The sequence below is a fragment of the Sparus aurata genome, chromosome 22 (genome assembly GCF_900880675.1).
Source record: "Sparus aurata chromosome 22, fSpaAur1.1, whole genome shotgun sequence".
Classification (NCBI taxonomy): domain Eukaryota; kingdom Metazoa; phylum Chordata; class Actinopteri; order Spariformes; family Sparidae; genus Sparus; species Sparus aurata.
In genome coordinates this window covers 25,459,168-25,477,065 of record NC_044208.1, presented here as the reverse complement: position 1 = coordinate 25,477,065, position 17,898 = coordinate 25,459,168, and the positions used below count along the sequence as shown (strand labels likewise).

The 17,898-nt window shown below is 44.9% G+C and overlaps 1 protein-coding gene across 3 annotated transcripts in view; it reads left to right on the top strand.

The window, feature by feature from the left end:
• The window catches only part of plcb1l (phospholipase C beta 1-like), a 113,360-nt gene that overhangs the window by 50,044 nt on the left and 45,418 nt on the right, over positions 1-17,898 (top strand). For all 3 annotated transcript variants that reach the window (XR_003982468.1, XM_030405813.1, XM_030405812.1), the window contains exons 4-6: positions 12,607-12,747; positions 13,265-13,344; positions 15,706-15,759. Coding sequence is in view for 2 of the 3 variants with exons in the window: in XM_030405813.1 (XP_030261673.1) it covers positions 12,607-12,747; positions 13,265-13,344; positions 15,706-15,759 (275 nt within the window). In the remaining variant the exon portion in view is untranslated. The remainder of the gene's footprint in view (positions 1-12,606; positions 12,748-13,264; positions 13,345-15,705; positions 15,760-17,898) is intronic.

The following is a 17,898-nucleotide window of genomic DNA, read 5'->3' as shown; positions in this document are numbered from 1 at the left end:
TGTAAAAACAAAAATTGCTCATGGCGCGGTGGGTAAAGTTTCCTGTTTCTGTACGTCATCGTATTTTTAGAGGCTGGTACATTTAAGAGTTGTAGGTCATTTACTGTATTATTGTTCAACCTGTGTGCGTCATTCATAGTAACACCAACAATTCAGGAAACAAGCCGTGTCTTTGGGATGAATAAAGCCAGGTCTCCATCAGCAGAAAGACGAAGCACAGCCCCTTCTCTTCAGCTTCACTATTACTTTATACAGCATGTCGACGACTTCTGATGCTACACAGCCCTCCCCCCGCTCCTCCCCCCCTTTAGTCCTGCAGGAATGTCCTCCAATAAACCTGATTGGTTCTGGTCGGAATTATTAAAGATGTCATTGGGGTTGGAATCTGCTTAGTGTCCTCTGTGCAGCGAGGAGCCCAGCATATTGGAGTGTTTTGTCAAGAAGGGAAAGGAAGGGGGGGTATAAGTAAAAGATGGCAAGAATGGAAACAGCTAGAGGGGGGAGGACATATGCTGCCTCCTTACAACAGCAGCGGTGGCAGAGCATCTCCTGCCCGAAGGCTGCACCATGCCAACGGGGACTTGTATAAATTATTTACTCTTGGACCCCGTTGTGGACATTTCCCCTGCGGGGCCTCCCTCCATGGGGCCTCTGGCTCTTGGAGGGCAGGAGCAGGGTGCCAGAGGGAGGAAATGTCCCTCTTTTTAGACACACAAGGCTGATTTTGAATATTGGGTTGGTTTAGATTTTGGGGCACAAATGATTTGGCGTAAGTTCTTATATCTTTGTATGCTGCTAGCTTGCAATGCGATCCCCTCCTGATGTCCTACCTCCACATGGAAGTAAGAGTTCATGAACACTTAGAGAATACAGCAGGTGGAAATTCCGTGTCGAGCTCAGGGATGCATGAAAAATGTGACTATTTCTGCTCCATCTGTTTGTGCACCACCTGGGTTTATTAGTCTTTGCGTAGGTGTGCGTGCATCTGTGCCCTCTTAGATGCCAGCGTGCATGCTACTGTTGCCTCCATGTGTGTTTGTACAGTATGTACCGGTTGCTGTTAGCAGCTTTCAGCATTTTCCCTTCATTTCTTCCAGTCTGCCAAAGTCTGCTAAATTAGAGCCTCTGTACGACTACAGGATAATTACTGTAGTTATGTACCTGCCAGGTTTCCTGTGCCCTGGAGCTGTTTTTAGTGCCACTGAAACATTGTGACTTGATGGACAGCTTGAGCAGAATGGGGTTCATCCACCTCAAACTGATGAGAGTGACTCAGAGAGAGTGGGTGGGAGTAATGACCAGAATACCTGGGGCACGCTGAGATGGAGGAAGTGCGTTTAAGTGGCAGAGAAAAAAAAAAAAATAGCTGTTTGAATAACAAACTTTGTGCAGGTTTTTGCTTTAGTACAATTTCATGATGAAGAAAATGGTGTCACATTGATTTTTACCTTTTACCTTAATCATTTTTACAGTCTTTCACTTCCAGCCTTAACTGAATTTCATTTATTGGGATTAAATGTGTCTTGTTTGCCAGTGAACAATGTCACACTCAAAACCCTTTTGCGAGCCAAATTTTTGACATTTGCCAGCTTTATCTTTGGCAGTTTATCATTTTCTTACATAACTTGCTGCGTGTTAGGTTTTGCTGCTTGTTCTAATGAGAAGTGCTGCGCTGGTGAGTCACAGCGGTTGATTATTTTTCTCCTGCTGGAGTTCATGCGGTGTATCTGAGGTCAGCTCCTTCCTGTCTGTGCCTCTGCCTTCCTGTCTGCCCAATGTGAGCTCAGCCAGCGAGGGGAAGAGGGCACGCCAGGTAGACTACTTCCACCTCATCAAACTTGCCCCTTGCCCCTCTCCGTCTCTCCATCTTCCCTTCCCAATGTTTCACACACAGCGTGAGTCGTCCTGTTGCCTCTTTTTTTCCCTTCTGTTTATTCTCTCACTCCTTCGTACTATCTCACCCTCAGACGCCGACCCGCTCTTGGATGCACGCACGTGTGCAAAGACGCAATTACGCGAACGCATGTAAAATTTACAACCTCATTCGGCTAGTGCATCCAGAGCGTGTGCCCTTGTAACAGATTATTATGCTGGTGACATTCTCAGGAATTGCGGTGCAAAGGAACTCTCTGTCACAGAGATGGGGCTGGTCTCCTCTGGATAATTATCCTTATGTCCTGCCCTCCAAGCTTTTATGCTCCCTCTTAATCCACACTGGCAGTCTGCTTCCCCCGCGGGTCTATTATTCCCTGTTTTACTCAGACATCTGCTCTGGTAGTCTGTTTTTTTGCGATTAATGGCGGTTTAATCGTGTATTCTCTGGTGTCTTGTCCAGGTGTTGGTGTGAGTTATAGTTGGGTTTCTGTGGACGTGCACGTCAAGACTCTAAAAATAATATTCTCCTGGAGGTTCGGTGCAAAACGTTTGTTTTCTTTATAGTTTCCATTTCTTCTACCTGTGTCTTCCACTTCAAATTAAAAGACAATGTTGGATACACCTGGAAGAGTTGGCCAACCAGCAAAATTTACAGAACACAGGGTTAAAACCTGACTGACATCACTCAAAAGAATAATATCTAGGTATGCTGTAATAAAATGTCTAAGAACAACCAGACTTTTGTTATATACTATATATTGTTGGGTAAATAAACTTACATTATGCAAAAATGTTCCCAACAATCTTCAAACCCAAGTTTACTAAAGCACATTTCACATCACCGGTCAGTAAAACTTCCAGGAGAGATTCAGAGATTGATAAAGGAAGTCGGCCAGCGAGACTAAACATAACATGAACAAAACCCTACGTCGAACATTTGTGCCTGAGTCACATCAGATAGATATTCATCCTCAATCATGACTGCTCAATGGTGTGTTCACCTCCAGCGAAGATCATTTTAACTTTGTGTCACGGGATCGTTTGTGTTTTTTGTGCTACTCTAGTTTTTATACCACCCAAACAGACACAATTTGAGGGTGTGTCTGCATTCCAGTCAACTCTGACTGAACTAAGCACTCACCAGAGACTCCAGTTCTCCCCCTTCCTTCTCGCCTCTTCTCTCCGTAACGTTACATTCATGAATTAAAGCACATTTCCCCTCCACATCCGGTCGACGGTCAACATTACAGAGCAGAAACACACATCGAGGTCACCTTCGCGAGTCGCTGCTGCACTCAGGTTGATAAACAGGAGTGAATTTACTGAGCCGTCCTCTTGCCCTCCTTATTTCTCATCCTACATTTATCCTTCTATTCAGCTCTTCGTTATGATGTTTATTGTTCAAAATCTCACAGTCTCATGTGTCTCTAAAGAACAAATGAGTTCTTAAGCGAAATAATTGGCTGTGTTTATCCAACAGGAACACATTGAAAGAACTGTTTGTATCCGTGAACAAACAATTACAAACTGTGGTTTGGAAGCGAGGAGACGCTCTCTGTGTCTCGTTCGCTTATTTAGAACTCAACAGTGGCAGTTTTCCCACCACTAATTTAGTTTTGTTTGCTATTAATATATGTGACTTTGAGATATCAGCACGGGAGGGAATGGCTGTCATGGGGAGGGGTCCAAAGAAAAGATAAAATAAGACTAGGGGAGGTATTTTTTTGTAGAAATAAAATATACGCTTCACCTCCCTCCCCAAAGCAATCATCTCTACGCCGTCTCCAAGTGTCATTTCTCATATGCTTTTCATGTTACCTTGATGCCACAGCAAAGCAGATTTCTCAGCAAGATTGTCCAATTTCCTTTTCGCATTTCTGGAGCATTATTCTCTTCAAAGCCCTGCGGCCATCATGTGCAGTCAATAGAGGTTATTTTCTTGTCTCTTTTCTTTTTTTTTTTTAAGAGGTCATGTTGACCGTACAATGAGAAACATTTGTTGAGCATGTCGGATTATCAGAGATTACTTGACGAAATAAGGAAGTGGTCTTGATCTCGATCCAGCAATTATTAAGCACTGTTATGTTGCTGTAATTGAATAGAGATATTTTCTTGTGGGAGGTGTCAAACACAAAAGCAGACACACTTATTCCGGATGAGGAGATGAGTTACTGAAAGAAATCGCAGTGAATGAAACGTCAGAAGCGGTGAAAACTCCTTTGTGGCCCGTTCTGTGTGACAGTGTCTGTCTGGTGACAGTTAAATCAGATGATTTAGTTATCGAGGGGGAACGCAGTCAGACGCTGTCAAAAATTCCCCGTGTTTCCAATGAAGACTCATTCTTCATAGGAAACTAAATGTGTTTCTTCTCACTGACACAGCAGCCTGAATGAGATGTCGGAGGTTTTTAAATGCGGGGTGGCGGAACTGAATTAGGAGTTTCTGCCATTTTCTGGCCTGGGCTGCAGTCACAGCTGTCAACATCTGTCAGACATCTGCAGTTGTATTCCACTTAAACACTGTGATAGAGTGCAGGTGGCTTTTGTCTTCCTTTCAAAAGTTCAGAATCTGTTCTTATAAGCTGTAGGTGGATGTCTTTGGTGATTTAAGCCGAACAATCTTTGCTCTCAGATTTATAATCAAACCAACTGCTTAGAATTCAAGATCTCGTCAGAAAAATGTTATGTATTATCGTCTTATCTTTGCATTGGAAATAAATGTGACAAAGGCAAATGGCACATTTATGCAAAACGTTGAAACATAACAGCGAGCGGCAGATATATATGTATATTATAATGGCCAGTTGTTCAGAATGGTTACTGCCCCAGGCGTGAAATTCAATAAATTGTTTTAGTTAGTATGCCGAGTGGAATTAAGGGTAGTGCTTTGAAATTGCAAAAGTTTCTGGGCCGATACATCAAACACACCTCATTTTGCGAATTTCGTTCATATACATTTTTCCCTGGAGTGGAGAGTCCAGCTGCCCTGCAGGCAAACTGAAACTCTGACCGAAGTCTTGCTGTGCTGCAGAATGAAGTCTGATCAGCAAGAGGAATTACTGCAATATGTTCTTGCAAGCTACGATTACATTGCTCGTGATAAAATTAGAAATAAGGTCGTTTTTTTAACTGCTCTTTCCACATTCCCTTAAAGTCTGTGATGCTCACTTCCACTGTGCGTCACGGGATGATTACCATCGGGTGTGAATGTTAGCCCACTTCCCCAAGAAATGGAAATGGGTGCCTGTCAGCACAAGTTATTGCTGATGTGCTGGCATTTTAGAAAATGGTGTGATATGCGCTCTCCGTCTCCCCTCTGTCCACCTCTCCGTCTTCTCGTTTCATGTCTCACCGCATCGGGGGTTAATGAAATGCCCCTATCGGAGAGCAAGTACGAGGGATTGTTAAGTTCATGCGAGCTTTCGGCCTCCTCCCACGCCTTTTTTTCTCAACCTGTGCTTCGATGCGTGAGCGGCGTCGACACATCACCGCTGACAACTGTAATGCTGCGGCGAGCTAATGATGATTTGAAGCGGTGCTCTAATCATGTTGTCTAATCCACTTCTTAACCGTTAAACCCTTTAATCAAACACGTGCAATTTAAAGGGAAAAAGGGAAATGATTTCTCTTTGCAGGGTTAATGTTCTCCTCTTGAAATAAATACACTTTACAGTACAGGCTACTCTGCACCCTCGAACTCACACTCTGTGCTTACTGAGGCTTCATTTATGGACAGTAGCCACGACAGCTGAATAACACGCAAGAAAGCCAGAAGGCCTCAACGAAAATAAATAGTATTGTATTAAATTAGCATCGTTTTAGAACCCTTGACCCGTAGCAAATCGGTTTCCTAGTTTTTAGAAGGTCCTTTTTGGCTTGTGATTGCAGGGGTAAACACACACGGTGCCAAATGTGTGCACACTTGGTTCCATACTGTGGTCAGTGATGCATCGCCTGACAGCTGACTGATGAAGCGCTGACCTTTTACTCCGGGCCTTGTGGGCAATTCTCCGCCTCGCGAAACTGTGGTGGTCGGCTTCCACTGACACTTGAGTGCTCCGATGAATTATGGCCATGTGGGAGAATAATAAAACCAAGCAGGGGCACACAGGCGAAGGGGATGCGAGCAGGATGCAGATGCAGCGGGCGTGGGGGGGATGGACGGCTCAGAATCAAAGACTCCCTCGTGATCCCTCTCTGTGATTCCCTCGCACCTTCCGTCTCATCCTTCCCCTGTTCTCATTTACGTTCTTTCATCGCGTGCGGTTGTTTGTGAGGGGGTCTATCCGTAACTTATCCTCACCATGCACTGTGCTGGTGGCTGAGTCTCGCCACAAGCAAGAGAAAATTAGTGAGGCAGTTTCCAAGCTTTAGGAAGTTTAAAATATGTAACTGCAGGGATGTAATGGGAGCAGACAGCTCTCCCATCCGTGTATGAAAGGCTGCTGCTATTGAGGCTGAATCAAACAGGCCGTTTGATCAGCAGAAAGGCTTTAAAGCTGAACTACATAGTGTCCCCCCTGTAGCACTAATGCTCCATACTGTAGTTTCCCACTGTGAGAGTGTAAAGTGTGATTTCTTTTCTCTCTGGAATTAAAGTCTTTAATTTGTATCTCTCTTTGTGTGTGTGTGTGCACATATGTGTCTTTGGAAACAGGGTGAGGGTTTAGCAGCAGAAGTATTTAAATTGTCAAAAGTGTTGCGTGTGCAGAACGTCACATGCAAGTAAACGTAAGTGTGAGAATAGACGAGAGCATCCCTCACCTCCACAATCAGCACATACCTGCGTGTCTGTGTCCGTGCCTGCGTGGACGATCACTGTGGTAATTTCCGGGAAACAGCTTTCGGCTCGATGAGAAGGACGGGGCTCCTTCTTCTAACGCGATCAATGTTTCAGCGCTTTCTGTCTGTGTAAGTTATGATGCAGCTAATGTTTTAAACATGCTCTGCAGATGCGGCGTGACCCTCTTGAATAAATGACTGCATCGCCAGGAGAGGGAAGAAGCCGTCTTTAGGATTAGCTCTGCTGCAGGTGAAACGCTCCGTAGACTCTCATGCTGGCAGAAAAACATCAAAGCAAATAGACGCGCTTCGACGGACCCTTCGCACGACAGCAGGGGGACATACAGGTAATAGACTTAAAGGGAAATTTCACACCAAAATGAGAGTCCATCTAGATTGTTTAAGTTTGAGTTGCAGAGTTTTGGAGATACTGTCCACAGGGACGTCTGCCTTCCCTTGAATTTAATAGTACTGGATGGCACTCGGCCTCTGGAGCTCAAGGTGCCAAAAAAAAAATACATCAGAAAAACTCAAGAGCAGTGTCTTTTCACAGAAATCATGACCTGTGTACTCAGCATAATCCACAGACCTCGACTCCCCAGTGTAATTTCTTTCTCCTGAATCACTGTGTAGAAAGAAGCATCCATCTGCTCATGGATGAGAGGCTCATACTCGTGACTGTGCACAATGTAAACATTAATGGCGTCCTCATCACTTAGTTAGCTAGCCTCTCGCACATGAGTAGACGAAGAGGTTCTTTCTCTGTGCGATGACACATCTACTCCCTCACATGGGTGCGTGTAAACAACAAAAAAACGCGTCTGCACAGTGTCTCTGTGGCAGAATGAGCGCATCCTCCCCAGCTTGATATCCCATAATTTTCTTCCAAAGGCCCGAGGCATTTTTCTGCCGCCCCACCAGCAGCATCGTGCCGCTCTGTTAGTTAACAAGGCTATCCAGCAGCAGGAGGATTGGTGCCCTGCTCCTAACCTGCACTTCTGCTCCGCAGTGTCACAGCTCCATACGTTAAAACTCGCTCCTCTGAATACTGACATTTAAGCCTGGTAACTTTCACTCCTCCCGCTCGTGTGAGGTTATATTTATCCCTACCTGCGGTTCTCTGGGGTCGAGAGGATCGAAAGTTGGGTGTTTTGTTAGATGGAGGGATTAGGAATTCATGAGGCCTGTGTGAAAGTGTGAGGTCAGTAGAGGTAACACACAGCAGACGATGATAATATCTGACTGCATACACCGACTCTCAAATTCCACATGATATAAACCATGTAATATTTAAGATTTGTGTCCAGAAACTCTGAAAATAATCTCCTAAACTCTGCGTTTTTTAAACATCCTTTCGTGTTTTTTTCCCAGGCGCAGACGCTTTAAAAAATGTAGTGTGAACTGCAACAAACTGCACAACCTGGCAGGGTCACCCAAAGTGCACGTCGAAACCAAAATTGGAGTCGCTGTGCTGTGAACTGTGTGTCTGTGTGCGAGTTGGTGCGTTACACAGAAAGAAAAAGGTACCTTTGAAGGAACTATAACATCAATTTGTACACCAGCAGCGCCTTTCTTGAACGAGGCACTGTTCACTTATTAAAGCGGCTATCCATGACACTTAATCAATTATTTCAACCGCCCCAGCATAGTCTTTTTATGGGAAACACTTCATAAAGATATTGAAATATTGCCACTGCTGCTTGTCAACAATGCAAATGAGATGAAGCAACATCTGTTCTGCTTCTTTTTTAAGGTGGATCTTAAAACATCTGGCATCGTAGCAGCCTGTGAAGTGTTGAGTGGCATTTGTGTAGGTAGTCGGTCATCATCTATCATTCATACTGACATTTGCTTTGATCTAGTGTCCCCTGATCTGGTGTGCACATGTGGCCATGTGTGCATTCGCACGTGTGTGTCCTGATTTGTTTCCTACCTGAGCACGGTGTAATTCATGCCTGCTCTCAAGTGGATGTGTGTGCTTAGCCGTGAGAGTCTAGACAGGTGCCGTGCTTCAGGTTTAATGACCTGAGGTGTGGCTGACTTCCCTTTGCCAATCTGAATCCTTTCCCCGGTGCGCAGCAGAGTGTGACACAGTTTGAGTGCATGGCTGGTGACAAGGTAGGGGCCTCGTGACAAACTAATACAGGAAGGGTAAGTCTGTTTATTTCCTCAGGCCGCAGCTCCACCTGAATGCTAAGCGACTGAGAAAAGTTCCCGTGCCGGCACGCTGCGGCCGCTAACATGCAGCTGCGTATGCCTGAATGAACACATGCAAACATGAGCATGGACACACGGATACATGACACACATCGACACGCAGGCGATGTGTGAACAGAAGGTATTCACATCAGAGAGCAGTGAGTGTTTTCTACAGAAGCTCTCTTTGTATTTAGGTGGCTTGTATGGATACAGATGTTGGGCCTTACCGGGTATGCGATCCAGTTCAAGCTAGTCTCATTCGCAGACATCCTTCCTTATTCTCTGACTCTCTCCTGGAAGTTACAGTGATGGGCTACCAGATGAAACGCACCATTACCTTGACAAAAAAAAAAAATCTGGATGGGTTTAAACACTGTTGGAAACATTTGGGAGGAAATAAACAACTCAGCAAAAATATGTAACACATGTCTAGTTGTTTTTAAACATTTCAAATATGTAACCTACTAAAATAACAGATTCTGATGACACCGCTCTGTAACCACAAACATTTTGATCAGTAATTGTGTTGTTTTTTGTTTTATTTCATTACGTTACACTGTTAAATCTAACTAGTACACCTCAGTAGTAGTTGCAGAGCACAATACCATCATTAAACCTCCCATCAACCCGGATCCCAACCAGCCCCCACCCTCGGCTGGTTTGGCTCTAAATCTCCCATCTTCATGGTAACTGGGACCTCCGGCATCCCTCCAGTGGCTCCCACAATGCACCAGCACAAATTACATTTACTCACATGGCTGAGCCCAACCCCTCTCCTCTCCCATTCTTCTCTTTTCATAGCTTTACTTCTCTATCCCTACCCTCCTCCTCCTCCTCCTCCTCTTCCTCCTCCTCCTCCTCCCGTCCGGCAGGGCTCGCCTCCCTGACATCAGTCCGTTTCTCTTTTGCTCCGTCTTTTCCCGACATAACTGCTGACGCCTCCTCCAGCTGATATGATGTGAGCGCCTGCAGCTCGGCTCCGCGCCGACTGTTTACAAAGAGATGAGCTGTGTGTTCAGCTAATGGCTACAAGTAGCATCAAAACAGTATCAAATTGTATTGACGTCCAAGCGCTGTAATGTATGAAATATGCTTCTTACTGTCGTCTCGTCTGTTCTCAGAAGCCTTTCATCTTCGCCGCTCTGCCAAAGCGCCCGCCTCAAAAAAGGGCGCTCGGGCTCAGTGTGTTTTAGCAAATTGAGAGTGGCTTTTTATGGTTTGATTGATGGGGCCGGCGTTGTTCGGAATACATAACTTGGACAGTGATGGATTCGCATTCAAATCAGCTCTTTACGTCCAATTGATTGGTGGTCGAGCCCCGGATCGTGTCACTCTGACCTGCTGAGTGGGAGTCATCTGCTAATCACACTACATTGGAAACGAGTTATTTCTCAGTACAGTTAATTATATATATGTAACTCCTTCTTCTACCCTGGATATTATATTTTTTTCCACACAAAAGCTGAGAATGCTCATGTGAGAGGCAGGCAGACGGGCGGGCTGTCACAGCGGGCAGATTCCACAATGGAGAAAACGCGCTGCCTCAGAAAAACTTGCGGCGCGATAATAACGGGCGCCACTAAGCCACACAATTTGATTTGGGGGTGTGAGGGACGTGTAGAGGACATTTATCAGCGTGACACAGGACACAATGCTCTTTGTTTGATTGGTTAAATTAGTGGGAGCTCATTTGCTTTCACTGCAAAATCCTTTACAGGGCTTTTTTTGTTGTGTTAATTAAGCTGGAGCAACCATTCTGTATGCGGCTTGCGCTTTGGGCCTCAAAGGAGAGAAAAAGATCATTGTTATTCCCGTCTTGCGTCTCAGAAACACTGTAGTTTGTTTTTATACAAGATTTGAACCGAAGATGAGCGGCCTAAATGTATATTTGCTTAAATTGGTTCGGTTTAGTTTTCCTCCGACAGTGAATACAAATCCTCATGAGTTCTTACTTTCTGTGTGAACTGAACGGTTGCCAGCGCCCGATGTTTTGATGACAACGGACTCATGTAACTTAATTCCTTCTCATGAATTTGCAGTATTTGCGTGAAAGCATTTATTAAAAATCCCTCAGTATAAAACAGTATACTCGCTCCTCTGCTCTGCTAAGAAAATCCACTGAGGGGTTTTTTAATGAAACATTTTGCCCTGTGAAGTTATGCGTCCTCACGAGGTGCTGCAGCGCGCCGGCTGCTTTTCTTCGTACCATCTTACACGGTTAAGCTGAAAATGTGATGAGACGGGAGGATGTTCTCTGAACTGAACACAAGCTGGAAAGAAAGGTCTGAAAAGCATTAAGCTTTTAGGAGTTGGAGAGTCGTCGGCAGGTCATTGGTGGTAAATAAGAATTATGAATATGCTGCAGATATTTCGAAGTCTTTTGTGCTTTGCAACAGTAAAAGTCTACATAGTGGACTAGTGAGTTAACCAGTGTCATGCTTTTGATGTCAGTTCAATGCCCCTTAAATGGCTTTACACTTTAAAATGTCTCCTATAATAGCGCCGCTAAACCCAACTTGTTCGCTGCTTTTGGAGCTTGTAATACCAAATCTGCAAGTCACACTGGGATCCCGCAGGGGCTGAAGCGCCTCACCTCGCCGCTCACGCCCCGACCCAAGACAGCTGACCTCTCATTAATCACACAAATCGGCCATCAGGCGCAGCGCAAGCAGAAATGTCTCTCACTTCCTCAACAGAGCAAAAGCATCCCTTGGCTTTTTCCACGGCTGTTTCATGTCATTTGCCTTTTTCACGGATGAAGTCGTTGTTATGGTTTGCTGTGTTTTGAATGCGGGTCATGCTGAACTGTAGCCCGCTGTTGTAAAGGTGTGGTGTTTACAGTGTGTATGCAGCTGGGGTTACAAGCTGGCAGAGGACGAGTAGAAGGCGACATGCACACCACTTGCTCTGCCTTGCTTTTTGCGGGGCAGGGAATCAAGTACCCTGAAAAAAAAATCCTGTTCTAAAGATAAAAAATCAATTCCTGCATTGATTTATTAAAAACAAAGCTGACATTTCTGTCGAGTAAGTGACACGGCGCTTAAATAAAGCCCATAATTGCATGATGGCCCACAGCTGTGTTGGAGGTATGTCCAGTGTTGGGAGGACAGGCCCACCAGAAACAACAGAAAAAAACCAACAAATTGCTCTTAGAAATGCAAACAAACACAGACCAGATGCCCTCCATTTCTGCACATTAAACATCCCCTGACCACATCTGAGTGTACTGGTACTGAGAGGGCTCGAATTTCGAGAAATGTGAGGAACATTGGATTATTCAGTTAGAGAGTTTGAGCCTTTCAGAATGCCGGGGCGTGTCAGTGCCAGATACAACATGCACATTTTCTCTTTCTTCTTCTGTTTTAACTTGTTTTTGTGTTTTTTTTGGATGGGCCTGTCTGTTTTTAAGTATTTTGTAAGAGTGTACTTGAATGGATTCAAAGTTGTAGCACCGAATGGGGCAGTAACATGCTGTGCACTAGAAAAAAATGCTTCCCTTATTTACTGATATTAGAAGGATTACAGATGTTATATGGTGTGACAGTTGTGAGCTGCTGCATTTAGACTACAACACTGTGGACTATCATGCAATTATAAGCGCTGCGTCACTTTATGATTGGTTAGTCTTATGAACACGACTTTTTAATTAATCAATGCAGTCATAATTAGTGTATGCGTGAGCTGATTTTTTGACTTGATGACTTTGATTGTTTGGTGATGAGATTTTTTTTCTCTCTCTCTCTCTCGTCAGGAAGCAAAGCTGCGGGAGCTACTGGATGTCAGCACCCTGGCGGGGAAGATGGAGAACAGGATGCTGACGGTGGTGAGCGGCCCTGACATGGTCAACATCACCTACCTGAACTTCATGGCCTTCCAGGAGGAGACGGCGAAGGTGAGCGTTGATTACTTTGTGTGAAGATGCAACGAGCGGCTGTCCAACGCTTTAACTCCTCAGTCAGTGTTTTAATTGAGGTGTTCCATTCATATCTGTGAGGTCAGTGTTCATGAAAGGATGGAAAGGCGGAAAAAAGAAATAAAAGGCAAAAAAGAAAATCGTTTATTTGTCAAGATCGCAGAAGTGAAAGCTAGAAAGAGCCGTTTGATCTCATGACACACAGGTTAATTACAGTGATGAAAAGGCTGCGCAACAATAACGTGATCAGTATCTCAATTCCCTTTTCTTTCTTTTTCTTGTTGCCGATAAATAGACGCATTTATTCTCCGTCCAGTTATCATGAAAGCAGTGTTCCTCGATATGTGTAAGGTCAGGCAACAGTGTGTCTTCTGAATACAAATGGACCTGACCGTTACCCCCACACGTATGAAGTCGTGTCAACATTTATTACAAACACATGGCGCCGAACTGCACCTGACTCTGTGTGTGCGTGCTTGTTTTTAATTTCCTGCAGGAATGGGCGGAAGAGCTGTTCAAGCTGGCGTCGAACCTCTTGGTACAGAACATGTCCAGAGAAGACTGCCTTGAGAAAGCGTACGTACACACACACACACACACACACACATACACACAAGCAGCACACAGACAAAAAAATGTAAATCCACCAACCCGGAGATAAATATGAAAATCAAGTCTGGCAGGAAACAAAAAATGTCAGTCATCAGAGGCATCGCGTCGGGTGCAAACTGAATTTTACATAAACAGAAACAGGAGGAAAAAGCAAATGAGGCGACTTCTCTTGAAAGAGGATTCAATGCCAAACAAGTGCAACGAGGGGTTTACTTACAAATGAGGCGACAACTCATTTGCAACATGCACATAACTGCGCTGAGTAATGCGATAAACTACTGGGAGACATCGGCATGCGTACACCGGGGTGAATATTAGCTGTACTCTACTTCCAAACACACATAATCAGGAGGTACGGAGTTGCTTTTCACAGCTCCACGAGGCAGCCTGAGGGTCTGAGCTTATAAAGGTCACTTCACCCAGCGTGGATGGAGAGAAAAACCAGGGCAGGAAGGGAAAAGGGAGGATAAATTAAACAGCTGGAAATATGTATCAGATCATGAACCTGACTCTGCGTGGCCTATCTGCCTCTGGGTGCTCGCAAGGCATGCGTGTTCGTGTGCGTACGGCGCTGCACTGGTGACATTATGGCGGACCAGTGTCTGCTTAAAGGGGTCGTGGGGTTTGCTGACCTGAACCAGTTAAAGAGGTCGCTGTTTTGTTCCAGCCTATTACATGAATCATCCCTGGGCCTCATCAATACATCAGGCTTCTGTGTCCGGTAAAAGAGTTTTTACCATCAATCGGCCCTCGCAGCACGTCTGATCCTGTGTAATAACTGTGTCTAACAGCTCGCGGCACCACGTTCCCATTGATCCGAATGGAGCCCACACACTGATCTATGGATCGCCACTGATTTATGTGTGCGGCGGCCGGGGGTGAGGCGAGCTCATGCAGAGCGAGCCTAAATATGAATCTGCCCCATTGTATCGAGAGACTACGCCGGGGCTCGGCTTGGTGACAACTCCCAGCTGTCTGATGTTTATCAGTGAGCAGAAGCCATTATCTCGCACCCCTGAGGAGGCTAATTGACTTATGAGACAATAAAAGTGGCCATCGACCACACGGTACACAGAGCGTTGAACACAATTGAACAGAGCAGGGTTCGCACTCACGCTGGTCGGGCGCAGTGGCAGTTGTTGTGCACCGCTCGGTGACAAATAAGTCGATTTCTCTGTCATACTTGCTTCGTGATGGCCGTCTGCGTGTGGTTAATCCTCGTCGCTTTAGACTGTGATGTATATATTTTCGTGAGCGCAGAAGGGCAGCAACGGGAAACAAAACAGAACCCAGCGTGTCCTCAAACGGCTGCTCGATACAATATGTTCTTTTCAGATCGGCGCTGCAGAGCCGAGGCCACTCCCCACATTATGTTTCCTTTGCGCGCCAGTCATTCGAGATAGAAGGGCTTGTTTTACAATGTGATGACCTGTGATTATGCTGAAAGCTGCGAATTTACCAGGTGTTGCTTTGCATTTCATCCCGTGCCAGGAAAAAAGTAAGTGAGTGGATGCGCAGGAATAAGTAGGCAAAATGGAAAACCGACCTCCTCGCTTCACCAGAGAGGGAGGGCGGAGGCAGACAGAGAAAGAGAAAGTGAAAGAGAAAAGGAAACAGATGTATCTGTTTTCCCCGCACTCGTCTTAATGAATAATACAGGCAGGTGTAAGGCAGACGAGGGCATCAAGAAACACCTAGCCGTCCCCTCCTTCTCTCCTTTTCGACCTTCTGTAGCTCCAGTGACGTCAGCTGTTGTCAACTAGCTCACTACACATTCTCTTCTTTATTAGAGACAAAAAAAAAACAACACCTCAGACAAAACCCAGTCTGGCCCCCCTTAACTATTACAGTCATTGGTGACTTTGCCCGTGGCGGCCGGCTTGCCCTACGAAGTGGACACCGTAATGGATATTAATTATTAGCCAGCAGCCACTTAAAGCCCAGCCTTGTAATGATGGCTCCTGTTGCAGCGGAGCTATTTATAGCCCAGGCTGCGCTGCCTGTGCTGCTGCTGCTGCATGGCCCTGTGCTGCCAATGCAAGTCTTCCAGGGATTAGCCACGACTCAAACCTGCTATTCAAACACAGCCAAATATTCACGGTGTGCTCAGAGACTTCTACACATGCAGTCGATGCTGTGAGACGCTAGTGCGTATTTCACCACACTCGCTCATGGACATACGTTGAATTTGGTACTCTCATATGTACATCAAGCAGATGCGCACACACACACACACACACACACACACACACAATTCAAATTCAAGTCAACCAAACAAGAACTGCATTACGTGTTGTGTAAGGTGTTGTGCTCTGTCCAATGCAGATACACTCGGCTGAAGCTGCAGCTCAACCCTGAGGGGCGAATCCCTGTCAAGAAGTAAGTCTCTCTGACTCACTCATCTCTCCCTCGCCACCCCTCTGCTCTTTTGATCAGCTTCCTCTGCCTTCTCCCCGTTACTCTGAGCATGTATGCGCTTCAGCGAGCGCACATGCTTTGAGTACACACGCGTGCATTTCTTAGCGTGCGCTCCTTCCTCCCGTCTGTCGCCACAACACTCCCTTACACCTTGACACGACTCGAGCTCTGCGGTAAAATGAGCTCAATTAATTCCACCACTGTCCTTTCCTCTGTCTGTAAAGAGCCCACCCTTATTTGTTTGTGAAAGAAATAGCATGTCCTGACCCAGCCCCATTCGTATCTGTCACAGTGTGTGATGTTTGTGAGAATATTCTTCTTTTTTTTTGTGTGAATTACAGTTACAATATCGCCCACCTGGGAGTTTGTCATCTGCTCAGTAAAAAAAAAAAACCTCTCTCTACTGCCATTAGTCAAGTTGAGCTTTGAGGCAGCCGCCGGTGAACTTCTGCGATAACCTCCCTCAGAGCCGCAGAGGAAAACAGTGGGTGTCAATGCAGAGAGGCAGAGAGACACTCCTTGCCGTTTAGGGAATTAACCTCCTAGCTGGGAGGACATGTCAGCTTGACTAATGTCAGCTTGACTCCGCTCTCCCGCGGAGCATACAGTATGCGCTCATGGATGTGCACGGGCATACCTCTGCATGTAATTAAACCAGGCGACGGCCTGCGGGAACAGAGCTAAACAGCCAGCGGCAGCTTTGACGACGCTGGAGTTCATGGCAGTAAATCTCAGTTATTGTCTATTTACACTGGAATAAAAACAGAGGACGGGAGCCCAACCACACACAGAGACTGTGTCACTCTGCACTCAAATAACTGATGAGGCGGGAAAGCAGAGAAAGTCATGTATCTGAGGCTAAAAATAAAAACTAAAAGCTTTGGAATATGTGAACTACGTGACACAAAGCTGAAAGGGATGTTTTTCTTAACTCATGAAAACATTTTGGCAGCGATGTGGACTGGAGTCATTGTGACTTCGAGTCGACTCATGTCACTGTTCTGATGTATTCCAGCTCGACTTCATTCTATAAAAAAGTTGTTTTTATGTGATGACGCATAAAGGGACTTAAACTCGGTGTTGTGACCCTGGTGTTGTTAAAAGATAAATGAACCTTGAGTCTTGACTTCACAGAAAAAAAAATGACCTGCAACTTCACTTGGACATGGAAGTTATAGATTCATAAAGTGACATGACTTGAGATATGATGACTTATGACTTTGTTCATTTTAACATTTCAGTTTTGTTTTTCATTTATTTCTTTAATCTGGCTGTCCGTCTCACTGTTTGAGAGTGAAGGGGAGATTTGTTTTTAGTTTAAGTACATTTATTTAAATCAAGGATTCTAACACATTTTCAATTAATTCCTCAACTGTCCTCGACCTCGTCGTTGCTCTTCATATAAACCAGATACTGTCGATGAGACTGCAGCATCTTGATGTGAGAGAGTCACTTGTAAATCGCCTTAAATACTGAGGATCATTGTTTATATACGCAAGAAAAAACTGCGCTGATTTGTGACCGGTGATGTGTGCAGCAGCAAGTCGCGCTAAGAAATGAAATGATAGCGATGATTATATAGATAATCACGGCAACGATAAAGATAATGATAACGGCGTCGGAAATGATAATGGTCGTTGTGATGGCGGTGAGAATGATAATGATGTTTGTGGTTGTTTCATCTTTATGAAGACTTCCAAACATTATCTCATTATTTATGCACAAACGGTCTTTACCATCTGGAGTTAGACGGTGTGATCAGCAGTGTGTTTCGTATGAAGGTTTTGTATATAAGCAGCGTTCATTAAGTTAAAACGAACGTGCTTTTTACAGCGTGTACACATGTTGAACCTTTCTAGATAGACAGTTTTTGTCCTTTTGCACATTTAAAGCAGTGAGGGTGGACAAAACAGTAGAAAACATCTCTATTATAAAATCTGTGCAGCCTGTAAAATATACAGCCTCCATGAATACAGACTTTATTTCATGGCTTTTTTTTTTTATTAGGGTTGATTAGTTTTAGCTTGCTGTACCATCTCTCTCTCTCTATTGTCCCCTAATCTGCATATATTACATTTTCATTTTTCATCTTGGCGATTT